Source organism: Sarcophilus harrisii, chromosome 5, assembly GCF_902635505.1.
Source record: "Sarcophilus harrisii chromosome 5, mSarHar1.11, whole genome shotgun sequence".
Lineage (NCBI taxonomy): Eukaryota > Metazoa > Chordata > Mammalia > Dasyuromorphia > Dasyuridae > Sarcophilus > Sarcophilus harrisii.
Genome location: NC_045430.1, coordinates 100,036,069 through 100,055,602, shown reverse-complemented (window position 1 = coordinate 100,055,602; position 19,534 = coordinate 100,036,069). Strand labels below are relative to the sequence as shown.

The 19,534-nt window shown below is 32.8% G+C and overlaps 1 protein-coding gene across 7 annotated transcripts in view; it reads right to left on the bottom strand.

Moving 5' to 3' along the window:
* Nucleotides 1–19,534, bottom strand: part of DNM1L (dynamin 1 like) — a 60,569-nt gene that overhangs the window by 15,723 nt on the left and 25,312 nt on the right. For 4 of the 7 annotated variants that reach the window (XM_031938147.1, XM_031938148.1, XM_031938150.1 and 1 more), the window contains exons 3-12: nucleotides 12,327–12,365; nucleotides 10,518–10,564; nucleotides 10,173–10,244; nucleotides 9,482–9,568; nucleotides 8,989–9,151; nucleotides 7,162–7,282; nucleotides 6,339–6,470; nucleotides 4,736–4,942; nucleotides 3,818–3,938; nucleotides 3,404–3,559 (exon numbers count right to left, since the gene is read on the bottom strand). In XM_031938147.1, the coding sequence (XP_031794007.1) occupies nucleotides 3,404–3,559; nucleotides 3,818–3,938; nucleotides 4,736–4,942; nucleotides 6,339–6,470; nucleotides 7,162–7,282; nucleotides 8,989–9,151; nucleotides 9,482–9,568; nucleotides 10,173–10,244; nucleotides 10,518–10,564; nucleotides 12,327–12,365 (1,145 nt within the window). The remainder of the gene's footprint in view (nucleotides 1–3,403; nucleotides 3,560–3,817; nucleotides 3,939–4,735; nucleotides 4,943–6,338; nucleotides 6,471–7,161; nucleotides 7,283–8,988; nucleotides 9,152–9,481; nucleotides 9,569–10,172; nucleotides 10,245–10,517; nucleotides 10,565–12,326; nucleotides 12,366–19,534) is intronic. The other 3 variants (XM_031938149.1, XM_031938152.1, XM_031938153.1) reach the window with 1 other exon arrangement.

The following is a 19,534-nucleotide window of genomic DNA, read 5'->3' as shown; positions in this document are numbered from 1 at the left end:
GCTCTTTTCAACAATGTGGTGGTTAAAGACAATTCCAACAGACTTGCCATGGAAAGTGCCATCCGTGTCTAGCGATGGATACTGAATGTAGATTAAAGCATAGTATTTTCACCTTTTTGTTATTTTTCTTTACTGGGTTTTTCTTTCTTTCTACTGTTTTTTCCCCTTTTTATTTTATTTTATTTTTTTTGCACAACAAGATGAATATGGAAATTTGTTTAGAAGAATTACATATTTTTAAGCTTTACTAAATTGCTTGCTATCTGGAGATAGAAGAGAAGGGAGAAAAATTTGGAATACATAATTTTGCAAAGATGAATACGGAAAAATACCCTTGTATGTATTAGGAAAAATAAAATACTCCTGGGGGGAAAAAAAGGAAGATGATAAAAGACAAGGATTAATTTCATCACCAATACTCTAATTTGAGTGCAACCTACTACTATTCCCCTGTCCCTCTTCTTTCTTTCATCAAGAATCCAAGAACAGAATTTTAATCCTTTCTCTTCATTTAATTACCCCTTTAAAATCCATCATCCCCAGAATTTGTTTTAGTTAAAACTAATCCTTCCTGGGGCAGCTAGATGGCACAATGAATACAGTGCTGATTTTGGAATCAGGAGAACTGCCTTGCAAAAAAAGGAAACAAACAAACAATCCTCCTCATCTGCATCTTCTTATTCCCACTCCTCCCTTTCTTTTTTTCTTGTTTCTGGGTTAAGTGAAATGCATTTCTGTACCCCAACTCCTTGTTTATATGTGTATTCTTCCCTTCTTTGACCAGTTCAAACAAGAGTGAGTTAACTTGTTCATTTCCCAACCCCTTCCTCCTTATTTCTTAAGCCTTCTACTTGCAGGGACTCCAGCTTTGCAGTCAAGAGAACCTGAGTTCAAATCTAACCTAAGACATTTAATATTCCCAAGTAACCTAAATGTCTGAGGTTGGATTTGAACTCAGATCCTCTTGACTGCAAAGCTTAACCCCAAAGTTAACTAGGCCTCATGGGGTCACTTAACCCCAAATGCCTACCAAAAAACCAAACAAACAAAAAAAACCCCCACAACCTTCTACTTGCACATCTCAATTGTATAAAATAATTTTTCTTATCTTATACCTCTCCTCTTTTCTTTCACCCCACAATACATTGCTTTTTCCCTCACTTTCCATTTCTTTTTTTTTTAATTAAACAAAGATCATCAAAAGTTAACAGAAACTCTCCCAAGCCCTCTACCTTTGACCCCCCCATTTGATCCCTGCTGATAACAGAGTTCTTAAGTAATACATGTTATCTTCTACACATAAGAATATAAAGCAGTTTATCCATGTTTAGTATTTTGTGACTGCTCATGTTTACCTTTTTTCCCCTCTTCTTTCCTATGTTTTCATTTCAAACTTTATCCACAATTTTGATCTTCATGTCAGGAATGCTTATAAGTTTTTTATTGCATTAAATACTCATTTTTGCCTCTGAAGGATTATATTGTTTTGTTAAATCAGTATTTCTTGGCTATAAGCCTCTTTTCTTTGCCTTCTCTAATATAGTATTTTCAAGTTCTTTGCTCTTTGATGGCTATTATATCATATGATCTTGACTATTAACCTTGGAATTTGAATTCTAATTTGATTTAGAAACTGAATTTGGGTTGCAATATTCCTGGAAATTTTCACTTTGAAAATTTCTTTTAAGAGGTGGGTCCCCATTACATTGAATTCCCAATCCCTATATTTATATAAGCCCACCTGCATTTTTGATTTCCTTCACAAGCTAATTGTACAATATTTCAGAGTCTGATTCTTTTTGTACAGCAAAATAACGGTTTGGTCATGTATACTTATTGTGTATCTAATTTATATTTTAATATATTTAACATCTACTGGTCATCCTGCCATCTGGGGGAGGGAGTGGGGGGTAAGAGGTGAAAAATTGGAACAAGAGGTTTGGCAATTGTTAATGCTGTAAAGTTACCCATGCATATAACCTGAAAATAAAAGGCTATTAAATAAAAAAAAAAAAAAAAAAAAAAAGAGGTGGGTCCTTTTCTATTCTACTTGTCCTCTTGTTCTGAGAGTTCTGGGCACTTTTATGATTTCTTGAAATATGTCAAGGCTTTCCTATGTATTTCAGTTCAGTAATTGTTAAATGATCTCTTCTTGATCTGTTTTCCAGTCAATTGGGTTTTTTTTCCTTATGAGATAACTTAAATTTTGTTTTTCTTTTCCAGTCTTTTTTCCAGAGTTTAAAAAAATTTTTTTCATGGAGTTATTAGCTTCTACTTGGTCAATTCTAGTTTTCAGAGTTTTATCCTTTTTAAAGATAAATAGTCTAACAAAGCTAAACAGCATATAAACTGAGTTAGAATTTATAATTTTTCATATTCAATGTGAAATTACAAGCAAATTACAGGAGTAGATTTTTTTCATCTTTTCTGGGTCAAGCTGCTTTATTATACTCACAAACTGTTTGGCTTAGGTTTTTGGCTTAAAGTGTTTTTTGTTTTCTTATTTTCATTGTTGTACATTATTACATTGTATTCTTGGTTCTGAACCATAAGTCTTTCCATGGTTCTCTGAATTCTTATAGACTTATTGTGATATAGTTAATATTCCATTACATTCATTATTCCCAATACTTAGCCATTTCCTCAACCAAAGGATATCAATAATCTCCAATTCTTGGCTAACATTTATATAGCACTTCAAGGTTTCTATACATATCATTATCACAGTTTTGAGCAGTAGAGGATTTCCATTTCACAAATGAGGAAACTGAGGCAGATAAATGTTAAGTGACTTGTCTGGTTCAAATATCTAGTATGTGTTTTAGAGAAGGTAGCTTGGTAGGACAGTGGATTGTCAGAAAGGCTCATTTGAGTTCAAATCTGGCCAAAGACACTAACAAGACACGGGACAAACTTTGTTTCAGTTTTCCTCATCTGTAAAATAAACTGGAGAAAGGCAAATTATTCCACTATCTTTGTCAACAAAATAGGGTCATAAAGGAGTTCGACACAACTGAAAAATGTTTGAGTGTCTGAAGCCTACTGTGCATCCCGTTCTTCTTGACTATAGGTCCGGGCCTCTTATCTACTGCTCCATCTAGTTATAAGTGCCATTATAAGAATTTTCCTACATATGGGAACAATCTTTGTAACTTACCTGCATGCAACATGTTGAGCAATGAGATTCCTCTTTAGGTCTGGGATTTTAAACTTTTTTTTAAAAATTAAAATCTCAAATTTATTGTCAGAAGAATTGGATGAATTTACAAATCAGCAGATTTGCTTTTTATTATAACCCTATATCTTATCCTTGTTCTAGAAATCTAGTGTCCTAATTGTAGATTGATTTGTGTATAACTGTGTCTCTTTTACTAATGATGCTGTTTAAATGTATATTTCTTACCTGTGTACTGTAATTGCTACAATGCTGAATAATTCTTTGCATTTCCTCATGAACAAGCTCCACACAACGAAGGCTGGGCTCCTCTAATCGTTTGATTTGTCTCTTCACTAATAATTCAAATGAAACCTCAGGTACAAATAAGGCGGGACGGGGCCCCTGAAAAAAAAATTTATTTTCCAATGTAATTTTAATTTAAACATGATATGATCCAATTGTTAACATGTCTTTTACCTATGCAATTGTTAACATCTTTTACCTATGAAAAGAAAATATATTTTTAATTTTTTAAAAATATCAAATGAAAAGTCCAACTACATTATATTATTATACATGAGTGTTTATACACATATCCACACCCACCAACCCCCTTCTGCCTCATTTTGAAATATGCCTTACATTTAAAAGAGTACTCACAGTAGCATTTCTAATGGCAGTCAAAATATCAATTGTATTAAGGCCACCCAGAGGGTCAACAGACTCTAATGTTCTCCCAAAGGTTTCATGGAAAATATAACATATTCTAGCACCACCACATCTGGAAAGCCAAGGCAAATAATACTAGTATTAAAAAAAAAAAAAAGTTAAGACGTCTTCCTTTAAATTTGTAATATTCATTATGTTTCTAACACATGTATAGGTAACAGAAAAAAAGATCATTTACAAGTTTTCTATGTTCATTCATATAAATTTGTTGTGGTTGTTCAATTATTTTTCAGTTATGTCTCACTCTTGGTGACTATATTTGGGGTTTTCTTAGCAAGGACACTATAGTGATTCATTTGCATTTTCTTCTCCAGCTCATTTTACAGATGAAGAAACTGAGGGACCCAGGATCACAAAGATAGGAAATGTCTGAGGCCAAATTTAATATCAAAAAGATGAATCTTCCTGACTTCAGCCCTGGGACTATATCTATTGTGTCACATAGCTACCCTCATATATAAAATATACTTTAATATGGAGATCTTTCTCTTATTCCACAGCTAAAGAAGTTAAAAGTTAATAAACCCACTTGTATAAAAATTTATTAGCAACAAAATAAATCCTCAAATTTTTTTATTTTAATCCTATATCAATTTAAATTAAATACTGAGGCTTTATTTCAATAAACTGTACAAAAGCATAGGCAGAAATACTTATTTGAAATGTTGTAATGTTTTAATACAAAGAAAGTTGTTATCAGAATCACGAATACTTGGATTTAAGTCTTACCTTGTGATACTATGGCTGTATGAACAGGGGAAGTAATTTAAGCTTTTCAGTACCCTAAGCAACTCTCTAAAATTATAAAAGTACACTAGAAACATTTCAATGACATAAGTTTTTACTTACAGCTCAGAAGTCTCTATATATTTTGCAGTTCCTTCAATTGTATTACAATATTCTGTGGCAAATTTAGTAATTAGCTGCAATAAAGTAGCACTCTTGTCATCCACAGGTTCACCATAGCTATTTAAGAGAGACTGGTACTGAGCAGCTAAAACATTTATTCTTGTTTTCAGTTCTGGCAAGCAATCCCTAATGTGGTGCATCAATAACCTAGGTGAAGAGAATATGAGTTATGGAAACTGCACAAAAACTTGAGATCATCAATGATCTCACAAGGCTTAAAAACGTGTATCACATAAATCAAAAAGTGTACTGAACACTAAAAGACATCAAATATTTAAGTCAAAATGGGGAGTGACCAAAAAAATTAATTAAATTCCTCAGGCAAAATTTACTGTTATATTATGGCAAAATAAAAATGTACACATTTTAACTGGATTCAGGGGATCCAATGTATTAAGAATTAGAAAGGCACCTAGAAGAACTACCTCTTAAACTAGGATTTGACTCCAGAAATCATTCTATTCATCACTTTTGTAGAATCAAAATCTATTGCATGTAGTCTAGGCTAGTTTTCCTTAAAAAGAGATTCAGAAATAATCCTCAAGATAAAACTGATTTAAAGGATTGTCAATTCATTAAAAATCACTTCCTGGTCACCCTAAGATATAAAAAGCCAGTAAAATAGATAATGATCTATGATATTGTTTCTGATTGGACACATATCCCACATAGTAATGTGGGAATATGGGTACCCAATGAATCAAAGGCAGCCCAAATGATATAATGTTTTACTCAAATCCCAAACCCAAATCACTGAGCAAACATGAATCAGGCTTGGTCCATAAGACATCCCTCTAATATCCCAAATTAACAGAAGTTTTAAAACATTCCTGAAAAATACTATATATGACTATATATACCCAAAATGGAGGACAGAAGTAAGTATACTGCCTAAGCTTTGTCCAATTTCTGTCACAATCAATACTAAATCAAACCTCTGAACAGGTTCTGGAATGATAAAACCCACCAACATTTGGAGTTTTCCAGTTCTTAAACTTGGAAATTTCAGGAAAGATCTGTCTCACTTAAGCAGTGAGGAATATGGCTTACCACCAGTGCAGGGAGGCATGGTACAGGAATATAGCAGGAGATTCTTTCCTAAAGTACAGCAGTATTGGACACTCTGCCTCTGGAGCAGAACTTTAAATTTTAAATTTGAGTTTTAATTTAATTTAAGTTTAAATTAATTTAATTAAATTAATTTGAGTTTAAATTTAAATTTTAATTTTAAAAATGAGCAAAAAGAGCCCTGACCATTGAAAGCTACTATGGCAACAAGGAAGGTAAGAATACAAACCCAGAAAAGGAGAGCAATTGCAAACTGCCTACATATGAAGTCTCAAAGGGAAATCTGAACTACTTTCAAGTTCAAAAGGCTCTCTTGAAAGAGCTCAAAAAGAATTTTAAAAATAAAGAGAAGAAAAATGAGGGTGAGGGGGAATGAGAGCTATGCAAGAGAATTATGAAAGTTTTTTGGGGGAAAGCCTGTTGGCTTGGAAAAGGAAGCACAGAAATTAAAGAAAACTTAAATAGGAAATGTTACCTATTCAGTGTCCTAGCAAGATATTTTGTTCCATTTCTATTAGCTAACGATGGGTATTTCTTTTGAAGAAAAGCATATTCATCACGGATAGAATCAGATACACACTTCTTATTGTTAATATCCAGTTGGCTCCTACAGATTGAAAGTAACAAATTTGTTACAAGAAAATGCTTTCAAATTAAATTAGTCTTTTTCCTATCTAAAGTGAATATATGAACAAATCATTCTCGTTCTTACTAACTTTACTAATTTCCCTTTTTACGCACCTGGACACAAAATAATAAAAAGGATTTGTCTAAAACATATGATACACATACATATATATATGTACACCTATATGTATGTCTTATCTTTTGTCAGCTGACTGAAAAAAGAGGACTGGTCGATGGAGTTGGTGTGATACAGAATAGAGTAGAAAAGTTAAGAATGCTGAGGTTTGAAAGGACTTGAAAGACCCTCTGGTATTATTTAATGAAGCAAATTGAGGCCTGAACGTTAAATAACTGGCCCAATATCATACAGTTAATGAATGACAGACACAAACTTAAATTTCAGTTCTCTTCATTCACACTTTAATTTTATTTTTTTAAAAATATCAAATTGGTCCTTAAATCTTTTTATTCCTCTACTATAGGGATTCTTATGTTCTTGTGATTATTCCTTTTCTATTTAAAGCAAAAACAGAAGCATCTAACAATACTCACTTCTTTATTAAGAACACAAATATATGAGAAAATATTTTTTTAAATGCACCTCAAATAGATTTCAGAAATAAAGCCTATCAATGAAACCAAGATATTATAATTATAATCTCCTGGCTTACCTATTTACCACTCCAATTATGCCAAGTTTAACTGGTATGACTCTACCCATCAACACATCCATTGCATCAGTACCAGCATCCATGAGATCTAGTTTAGTGATAACAGCAAGAGTTCTTCGACCTAAAAAAAAAAAAATCCATTAAGAAATAATGAAATATATCAATCCAAAAACTAGAGCTAGTCTTAAAAAGCCCAAGAATTAAAAACACATGCATAATATACACAACTCCAAAAATGATGTTTCTTGTTTAAAAAGTAAGTCATGAAAAATATCATTCAATAATAGCATTCTTTCAAAACAAGTATAATGCAATCAATCATAAGTGAGTCTCATAAGGATATGAAGATAATTTTGTTTACATTCAATGAAGTTAAAGCCACAGAATTTTTAAAAACTAACATTTAAGAATCTATAAATGCTATTCATTAAATCCCTTGTTGTAAAGTAAGGGCTAGCTTCCTGGAGGGCTTCAGGGTCAGCCAGAGTCAGGATAAATCAAAGTCCTTGATCTTTAGGGGGAGAAATGAAGGAGGCAGGCAAGCTGCCACCAGGCTTGCCAAAGATCTCTCCTGGATTCTAGATTCCAGAGTCACCAGCCTCTCCTCTCCTCTCCCCCAGGGGCCAAGTGCTTCTGACTCTCTCCCTCTCCCTCCAATCCTTGCCTATGATTACCTCACTACCAAACATTCTGCAAACACCAAAGGTGAGGAGAGCCATTATCCAAATATATGCTGATAGAGCCATTGTCTCACATCAAATTGATAGCCTTAAGTGCTCTCTTGTCTGATTCAGAGTTTCAGCCCTCTATACCTTGCTTCCTAATAGATAGGGAAATTAGAAAAATCCACAAATTAAGATTTTGTATATACAAAGATGGATTATCTTTTAATCAAACTATACTCATATTTTCTTTTCTCAAATTTTTTTGAAATTCTCTTCACCTAATTGAACATATTTATTGCACATAATATATAATAATATATTACTTTATGTTTAGGGGAGAGGGTAGGGAGAAGAGAGGGAAAAAATGTGTAACAAGGTTTTGAATGTTGAAAATTATGCACATTTTGAAAATAAAATGCTTCAATAACAAGCAAAAACAAAACAAACAAACCAAAACCAGTAAACCAATTTATGAAAAAGAAAAAGTCCTCTTCACCTGAAAAATCTACCAAAAAATGGAATTATTTTCTGATACTAGGATATTTATACTAATATTTAAAATTACAAAGAATACACATTAAAAAACAATTTCCTATTGATATTCAGGGAGAAAAATCTATGCTTAGTTAGGTAAATTTAGATCTACCAATATAGTAAGATTCTATATCAGTGTTAGCAAAAGCGGAATGGTCATTCTTTTATAGTTTTAGTGATTTTTTTTTTTAAGTCATTCTATATTACAGTACTGTGAGGACATAATACAACTGAGATAGCATTTCAAAAACCCATGACATATTAAGGGGAAAAAAAATCAATGTATTTCAAATAAAAGTCTAAATTTCTTCTCTATGCATTCCTATAAGCTTTATACCCCTGCATTCACAGAACATGCTAGCTATCATATCATTGATAATCCCTTGGTCATCAATTTTCCTCAAACAAATAGAAAAGAAACCCTAAAAAAGTAAAAACATCGTATCTTGCATTTTTCCTTAAAAATAGCAAACAGAAACAATTTTAATTTAAATACATTACTCAATTTATAATTAGTACCAGTAGCACTAGACAAGAAAACAAAAACTACTTTTCCCCCTCCTCCTTTTTAAAAGCATGTGGCTGTTTCCTTTTCCCCACCAACAAATTACACACTTTTATTCCTTACCATCTGGATCTACCTCTCTTGAAATTTTCAGAGCCTCTGATGTTGCCATATCTGTATTAGCAGCAGTGACAGCCAGAATAATGGAATTAGGGTTACTAATGAAACGAAGGATGAGTTCTCTGATTTGAAGTTCAATATCCTTTGGCTGATCACCTACAGGTACCTAAAACAAAACAAAGGTGGAAGAGAATTACAATAAATTCCCTTTAAATAAAATTCTAAAAATAATACAAAAAATGGCACTTAAAATTTGCTAATGTTTGTCTGAACAAGAAGCAAATGGAACAAGAATCAGTATCATAAGCATGAAGACCAAATTCTTATAGTCGAGATTCTAACAAACTACCCAAATGCCATTCTTGACTGTATATATAAAGAAATATAGCTAAGGAATACGGAATGTGAACACTGTTTTGGGGACTACTATAAGACAAAAATGCCAATTAATGGGTAACATCCTACCCATAGTGAAATAAGCAAAAATTATGCTTACCTTTGTCATACCTGGCAAATCCACAAGAGTCAGATTTACAACATTAGGTGAAAAAATTTTAAGATGAATAGGTTCAGGACTGACCCCCTAAAAATAAGTTGTTTAAAATAATGCAATTAATTAAGTTATAAAAAATATCAAATTAATATATAGAGAATGAATAATTTAAAACTAATTATTCCATGAATATGCATGCAGAATTAAATCACGTTATTCATATTTGACTTTCTTTGTCTCAGTCAGAAAGCTTTTTCTGATTCTTCAAAGCTAATTATCAACACGCATAAACCACATGAATTATTTGCTGCTGTACAAAGACAGTAACTACCACCAGATTTTGGTTGAGACCATGTATTCTCTTTTCTCTGACTCCTTTCCACAGCTCACCAAATGTCTTAGTTCATCATGAGTAAGGGACTAGAGAGCCTAAGCTGCCTCAGTCTTGCCTTTGTATATGACATTTTCATGATCTTGAAAGTCCTTCCATATCTTCTTTTTTTCTTAGTCAGTTTCAAAACACTTGTCTGTGAAGCTCTTCTTGAATAACTATCTAATAAAAGTATAAGCACTTCAAGAAAATAGAATACATTCTTTATGTATTCATTTCAGTGGTTTAATCAAATATTTGTTTTCATTACTTCTATTGACAATATCCAACCCTAAAGAATGTTTCAGCCTCAAAAATTCATACCTTATTATTTCCCGAAATCCTCTCTGTTTCATTTTCAATTTCTTGTCGAATTTCATCAAAATCAGTGTACAGCTAAAACAAAGTATTAAAATTAAAAAATTTAAATCTTTAACCATAGGTAAAAGACAAAGTATGAACTGGGAAATCTTTCCGCACAATCTTGGGGTATAGAAATCTCAATTTGTTGAACAAGATAATTTAGTGGCTTTAAAAAAAATCATTTCAAAATTATACACCAGAAACTCAATAAACACTTTTCACTATGAAAATAAAAAATATTTAAGTATTACTAAAATACAAAATGATTCCTGATTATTCCCCAAAACATGTGTATTGTCTAATTACCTTATTTTTAGTATGCAGAAATTTACCCCACTCTTCTGCTTGAATACCTGAAAACAAATAACCAATATTTTAGACACTACTAAAAATAATTCTTTTAGTTTCAGTTAAATAATTAAAAAAGCCAAATTCATAGTTATATTTGTCTACAATAATATATAATATACTATTTTTTCCTATGTTTTTGAGTACCAAAAAAAATTAGTTTTTAGATTTTGTTTTTAATTGTTGTTTTAGTCTAAACCTGAGATATCTCATTGGTATAGGGAATTTCCAATGAGAAAAATGCAGATCAATAATTGCTCTGCAATTGAGTCTTAGAAAGTTGCCTGTTTTACTGAAAGACTTTCCTACATCCAGTATATGTGACATCTCAGAAGAATAGAAAACTTAAATCTACATCTTCTTAATTATGAGGTCTGCTCTCTATGTACCATGTCACAGCATCCTGATAAAATATAATGCCTTCTGAAAGTTAAAAGACCTGTCATCTACTTCAAAATTAGAAACTGTAGCTAAAGAAGATATAAAAGATATAAAAGGCCTGTGTTTACAAGCCTTCTTGTCTTTTGAAATCTTCATCTGAGCCACAAAAGCACTTTTCTTCTGGTTTGTTTTTTTTAATAGATATTGATAGGAAAAATCAGTTTAAGAAAATCTTTAAACTACTTTCTCTTAGAAAAATATTTAATTTAAAGCTTAAAAAGGTGAAAATTCAACTAAACCAAGAGTGTATAATAAACATATCTAACACATATAATAAAGCAAAACCTCAACAACAAAAGAGCATGAGCATATATATTTTTCATTCATATATAAACTCTGGTTTCTGTTAGCTACTCAAAAATTTGACTTCACTTTATTTTAAGTGAAGACCTCGAAAGTTCCCTAGTCTCCACCCCACCCACCAATCTCCATGCCAATATAAAATAGCCTCTAAAGCAAATTTCCCCCATTTTAATATATTTGATATAAAGCCAGGGGTGTAGGTGCATAGGGATTGAAGGGAAGGCAGATATTAAGTAGAAGCAAAAAACAAGACCCAAGTTATGGTCTACTTTACAGATTCAAGATATTACATAGTGTATAAAAAAAAGAACTGTTGTTACTCTGGAAATTCTTCCTATCTCTTGAATTCAGAGATTCTGTTTTTCCTAAATTTTCCAAAAAGCACTAAGCAACAACTTTCAGGTGATACTACTGAATTTCTTAAAAGAGTTAGCTATAATAAATGCTCCTAATTTTTCCAACTTAAGATTGCTTTAAAATGCTAAGTGTTAATGTAAACATACAAATAGAATTCAATAGTTAGAAGAACCAACTTGAAAGAGGTCTTTTACAGTATATCTAAAACCAAAAACAATTTAATCACAGTAGAAGTCATATAACATACTAAAGCTAATTAAGATTTCCTTTGGAAGGAAAGGCAAAGAATAGCCGGGAAAATATGATCCTCTCTCATTAACGAAGTGTTTAACTACTTGAAAATATGGTACTCTCTTATAAAGTCACATTGGAAAACCCTGAATAGATGGGAATTTCTATCTCGGGAAACAAACACATTTAACTATAAGCCTAAGTTTATTTTTTAAATATATTAATCATTACATTCACCATAAAAAAAAAAAAAACCCAATAACACTTCTTAGAGGCTTAGAAGCCCAAAAGGTTACAAGAATCACTAAAACCTTAAATCTATATAGTAGGAAAAAAAAAATTAAGAATGCATACACAGATGGCAAAAAATATTCAAGCACACATGCAGGTTTATAATAGAAAAAGAGGGGACAAAACCAAGTGGATAAAAGAAACCTTTAGAAAGGTGCCTTGGATTTTTCCATGTTGCAGGGTCTGCAGTTAAAAAAAAAAATAGTACAGAATGATAAGTTTAGCACTTACTGCTGAAATTGTATAGCATTTTATTAAATGTACAAAAGTATACCACATTTGAAATTGTACATATTATTCACTCAGAAGCTAAAATAAGATGTTTTAAACAGATAGGAAAAAACAAGACTTGTGTACATATATGTATTACATATGTGTTGATATATATGTATGTTATATATAACACTCACTCTCAGCTCTAGATATTTTTGTGGGCTGCCCCCTAAGCATGTGAAATGCTCTTCCTTATCTCTGTCTTCTAAGCCAAAGTTCATAAAAAAATAAAATTTCATCTTCAACAGAAAACCTTTCCCACCACCTTTTTTCTCTCTTAATTATCTACTATTTATCTTGTATACACCTTATTTATTCATATTTGTTGCTTGTTGTATCCCATCCTCCTTGTTAAGAAGGTGAGCTCCTTGAGTCCAGGAACTATCTTGCAATTAACAAATAAATAACTGGTGATCAATAATAACCAAACATTTTTTATAATATGTAACTGAGTCTATTTTTTAAAATTACTAGACAGGATTATTTAGAGATAGAAAACACTGGTTTAACCTTTTCATTTCATTGAGCAAGTATGTAAATTTAAGTGGTTTGTCTAAATGTTATATTATTTAGATAACACAGAGAGGGCTTTAAAATCAGGATATCTGGTTATCAGGTCAGTGGTCATTAGGCTACTTCTTACATGGTTAAATATTGTAATACTGACATTAAAAATCCATTTCCATGTGGATTTAAACATAGGTCTTAAGTATGCTATAATCTATACCACAAATTTCCTATCAAAGCCTATTTTTGGTATGGGGGATGAGGTGGAAGTATAAAAAAGAATTTTCAGAATTTAAATAACTGACAAAGGATATATCCTTTCAATTTTTAAATTAAAATTAAATAATTTTTTAAAAATTTATTATCATTATTTTCTAATGTATTAATCACTTTTCTACATACTTCTTCCCAACATCTCTCCCTCATAATAAAGAAATATATGAAGTCAGGCAAAACCAACCAACAGACCAAATTTTGGGGGGGACATATTGGCCACATTCTATCATCACTTAGTAAGTTCAGTTGCCTTTTTTGTGTTGTTTTTATTTTGTATTATTCTTTAACATTATGTGTAAGGACCTTCCAATTTTACTTATTATAAGAAAAAAAAAACTTGAATAATTATCTAAGAATTTCCATGTTTCTCTAAATTCCTTATATTTTATCATTCCTTATGACATATTATAATATGTTCACATGGCACTATTTATTCAAATATTCCCTGAAAAACACTAACATTATTTCTAATTTATGCATATTTTGGTATATAGATAGATAGATAGATAGATATATGGAAGCTTTCATTTTGTCTTGACTTTTTGTAGAGAAGAATTGTTAAATTAAAGGATAGCATTTGTTGCATAATTACAAATTATTTTCCAGAACAATTGATTCAATTCACACTTGCACAGTATTGCAGAGAAATGATTCTTGATTTTGTGTGTGTCAATTCTCTTACCTATCTTGGAAATTAGATTTGATTTATATATTTTCCTCTATTCCACAACTAATTTCCTTCCAACTACATTGATTTCATTTATGCTAAGGCTTTAAAATGTTTTAAAAACCAAAACTGCTGATTTATTCTTTTATGAAGTCTTTCTCATTGGTTTCACTAAGTTGTTTTCCTCCTACTCTTTCTTTAAAAGGTGCTTCAAAAAAATAAATAAAAGGTGCTTGCTTCCATTCTTTGAAAATTTTTTGATATTATATTCATATTTAAAGATTTAATGTTTTATATATTGAAAAAAAGATAGTTTAATCCTACTTTCTCTGCCAAGCTGCCTTCCAATTTTCCTAACACTTATGAATGGATTCCTTTTCTCAGAAGCTTATGTTTTCTGACATGGGTTACTTACTGTATTCATTTGTTTGCTTCTTCTATTCCATTAATCTACTTTCCTAATAGTCTTTTCCTTAAATAATGGATTTGATCATCATTACTCAAATAAGGGTTGCTTAAAAGTATAATTTGAAATTGGTTAATGATATCTTTATTATTAATTTTTTCATTATTTTTCTTGAGCTTCTTGACTTTTATCCTTTCCAGATGAATTCTGCTATTTTGTCTTGTTCTACGTAAAACACTCCTGAAATAGTATTATTTTTATACCATGAAATCTGGAAATAAATTGAGATTCTATTGTCATTTTTATATTCATAAAACTTAGCCCTTCTACAATGAAACTCTCCAATTCTATGTGTTCTTCAAGCAAAGTAAGGAGTATTTTATAATTCTATTTATAGAAATCCTAAGTGTATCTAGATATGTTAACTTCTCAGTATTTTATGCAATTCCCTAATTGCCTCTTATCCCCTTCCCCAAGTCAGCAAACAATCTGACATGTTATATCTGTACATTTCCACATTAGTCATGTTGTGAAAGAAGAATCAGAAGAAAAGGGAAAAACCACAAGAAAGAACAAAAAAAAGAAGTAAAAATAGTACATTTCGATCTGCATTCAGACTCCATAGTTCTTTCTCTGATACATATAGCATTTTTGAAACTGTCTTAAATCACTGCATTGCTGAGAATCTCATAGTTGATCACTGTACATTGTTGTTATTAATATATACAATGTTCTCCTGCTTCTGCTCACTTCACTCAGCATCAGTTCATATAAAGTCTTTTTAGGTTTTTCTGAAAGCAACCTGTTCTATTGTATTCCACTATATAAATATACCGTAATTTGTTCAATTATTTCCCAACTGATGGGCATCCCTGTGATTTCCAATTATTTGCCACCACAAAGAGAGCTGCTTTGAGCATTTTTGTATGTGTTGGTTCTCCCCTCTTTTTAAAAATAATCTTTTCACAATACTTTACTAGTAGAGATAATGCTGAATCAAAGAATATGCATACCTTTTTGTAGTGGCTAAAAACTGGAAACTGAATGGATGTCCATCAGTTGGAGAATGGCTGAATAAATTGTGGTATATGAATATTATGGAATATTACTGTTCTGTAAGAAATGACCAACAGGATGATTTCAGAAAGGCCTGGAGAGACTTACACGAACTGATCCTGAGTGAAATGAGCAGGACCAGGAGATCATTATACACTTCAACAACAATACTATATGATGACCAGTTCTGATGGACCCGGCCATCCTCAGCAACGAGATCAACCAAATCATTTCCAATGGAGCAGTAATGAACTGAACCAGCTATGCCCAGAAAAAGAACTCTGGGAGATGACTAAAAACCATTACATTGAATTCCCAATCCCTATATTTATGCACACCTGCATTTTTGATTTCCTTCACAAGCTAATTGTACAATATCAGAGTCTGATTCTTTTTGTACAGCAAAATAACGTTTTGGTCATGTATACTTATTGTGTATCTAATTTATATTTTAATATATTTAACATCTACTGGTCATCCTGCCATCAAGGGGAGGGGGTGGGGGCGGGGGGTAAGAGGTAAAAAATTGGAACAATAGGTTTGGCAATTATTAATGCTGTAAAGTTAGTTACCCATGCATATATCCTGTAAATAAAAGGCTATAAAAAAAAAAAAAAAGAATATGCATAGTTTTATAGCCTTTCAGGCATAGATAGCTCCAAGTTGTTCTTTAGGATAGCTGGATCAGTTTACCAACTAAAATTTTAGTCAATCTGACAGATGTGAGGTATACCACCCAAAGTTGTTTGTGAGTTGGAGCATTTTTAAATATGACTATAGATAGCTTCAAACCTGTTCGTATCCTTCATTACTGTTGTTTCTTGAGGAAACTATCATATTGTCCAGTTTTCCTCAATGTTGTTATCTGGGCTAAGAATTGGGCTAAGACTTGCTAGGGAGAAGATAGGTGAGTTAGAAAAACAGATGTTAAAAGAAGTGAATAAATTGAGCTGAGAGGTGAATGCTTAGGGGAAATACAGCTAAATAAGTATGGCAACTAGGTATGTTTGGATGACAGACTGTTGAGATTAGCAATTAGGTAGGAGAGTTTCTTTTAGGATTTCAATTAGGTAGGAGAGGTCAATATTTTAGGATGAGTGAATTTAGATTAAAGTGGATAGGCCCTCCTCGGCAGGAATACATGGAGGAAGTACATTCCAGAGAGGTACAGCTATCAGAAAGACCGGCTGAGGTATAATTTAGAGGAGAAAATGAGGTAGGATTAAAGCTGCAGGGAAGATGGAAGAGTAGGTAAGGGTACACAGAAGAGGTAGATGATAGAATTTAGTTAAGGTTAGCAAATCAAAAAAGCGTAGGAAGAGCTAGGAGAGAGAGGTGAATAGAAAGTTTTGATTTCTCTTTGTCTATGCTTATTCCTACAAATGTCTTCATCTTACGGTTATAGATATCACTTCTAATATTACATTACTGTTTTACTCAGATTTTATTAGAAAAGTTTCTACTGTTTATCTCCTTTACAAATAATGATTGCTATTAATTATAGCTCTATGTTATATTAATAAATGTTCCCTTTATTTTAAGACATCTTTCTATTAAGGTTGTAGAGGGCTGAAACTCTGAAAATGTGTGCTTGAATCAAACAACAGAGCACTTAAGGCTAATTACCTATTTGAGGTGAGATAATGGCTCTATATACATGTATAGGTGAGATGGTGATGTGATTGACTCTCCTCACCATTAGTGCTTGCTGAATGTTTGGTGGTGAGGTAATCGCAGGCAAAGATTGGAGGGTTGAGGGAGAGAAGTCAGGGTCAGTTGGCGGTAGAATGAGGAGAGACGCTGGAGACTCTGAACTCCAGAATCCAGGATACAGCCGTGTGGCAATTTGCCTGCCTCCTTCACTTCTCCCTCTAAAGACCAAAAACTTGATTGATCCTGACTCTGACTAATCCTGAGACCCTCCAGGGAGCTAGTCCAGCCATGATATTTGGCGTCCCAATGCGGACTAAGGGCCTGGCCACAAAGCTCAATCGTAACTTCAGTAAAGAAGTCCCTGTAATCAGGAAGTAGGGTGAATATTAAAATAGACAGGCAGGAAACTTTGTTAAAAGCTGAAATGCGACAGATACTAAGAAAAGAACCTCCCCTACCCTCACCTCCTACCCCCATCCCCAAGGAGCTCTATGGAAAGCATACTTAGGTTAATAAAGAGGCAAGGTTTGCTTATAACTTGGGAGCAGATTGATGGACTCCTTGGAATTCCCCTTATTTGTTGTAAGAAGGAAATCTGGAAAATGTAAGATGTTGACTGATTTAAGAAAAGTAAATGAACAGATGGAAATTATGGGAACACTTCAGCCTGAAATTCCATCTCCTACTCAAATGCCTAGGAAAATGGCCTCTTTGGGTTATACACATTAAGGACTGTTTCTATTCTATCCCTCTGGATAAGGATATTGAAAAGATCTGCCTTTTCAGTGTCCAGTGTTAACTTAGGCTTTTTATAAGGCTCAGGACTTATATAAGATATGAATGGACAGTTTTGCCATGGGGAATGAAAAATAGTCCTACTATGTGCCAAATGTATGTTGCTGCCATTCTTGCATCAATATAATGTAACCTGAGGAACAAATGTTAGAAGCATGTCTACAAAAGACCACAGAAACACTAAGGAACTACAAATTGCATATAGCTCAAGAAAAATTCAAAGATATGCTCCTATTCAATATTTAGGATATGAAGTAAACCTAAGATGTTTACAGTACAAAAACTTTCCTTAAGAACAGAGAAGCTAAACACCTTAAATGACTTTGGGAAATTGATAGGAGATGGCTCAAGAGACTTTGAGAGAAGTTGAACTGGCTTTATCCAATGTGGTTGAGTCACTCAAAAACACTTGGAACTATCAGTTTTTGCTACAAAAGAGGCACTCACAGCAGTCCATCACGGAGACAGTGGGTGAACCTCCCAGTACAACCAGAACAAAGCCTTACTCCTTACCCAGTGCTTGTGGTCAGAATTTTATTAAAGGCCATTAAGCGAGCAGTACAATTATCTGGGATAAGACCTGAGAAGATATACACCTTTTATACCAATGGACAAATTAATGTATGCTGTGAAACCATCCTAGAGTAGCAAATTTTATTGGTCACAGCTCCAAATTTTACATACGGGTCTCCATTAAACACAACCCAGCTATTACATACTTGGCAATGAATTTTTGAAGAAAAGGTTTCTCAAGTTCCTCTTAAGGGATCAATTATCTTTACAGATGCATCCAAACATAACATTTGTGTTGTATACTCTCATGATTTAACTATAAAGGTAATAGTCAGAACTCCTTTTCAGTTCACTCAGCAGAATGAATTGTATGCAATCATTCTAGCTCTTATTATCCTGGAGATATAATATCTGATTTGGCCTATTCAGTAGGTGTGGTACAAAGAATTGCCACAGCCCAAATATAATTTGTAACCTCTAATATATATCAGCTTTTTAAGAAACTTCAAGAGCAAGTGAGAAAGCATCCAGGTAAGATTTATATCTTGCATGTCCACTCACATAGTGGACTTCCAGGTCCTATTTTTGATGGTAATTCAAAGGCAGATAGTCTTCTAACCATGTTAGCCAATACTCCTTTATTTCAGGCAGCCCAAGAATCTCATTCTAAATATCAGCAGGCTGCTCGAGCTTTGCAATTTGGGATAACAAAAGAGGAAGCTAAGAGCATAGTAAAAGCCTATACATACCTATACATCTTGCCTTCCTTTCTACGCTCCTATACTCCCTCCTCCAGGGAAGAACCCTTGTGGTTTGAGACCCAATGAAATATGGCAAATGGATGTGACCCATTATAAATCTTTTGGTTGTCTATCTTTTATCCATGTTGTAGTAGACACCTTTTCAGGATTTACTTTTGCAATACCAGCAGCAAGAGAGACAGCCCAAGTGGTCACTGAATTCCTTATATAAGCATTTGCAATTATGGATGTGGCACAAGCAATATAAACAGATAATGGACCGGCATATACTTATAAACATCATGCACACTTTTATGTACAGTATCAGATTTTACACACCACTGACATTACCTTTTTATTCCTCAAGGACAGGCAATAGTAGAGAGAAGAAAGGCCTGGAGAGACTTACATGAACTCATGCTGAGTGAAATGAGCAGGACCAGGAGATCATTATATACTTCAACAA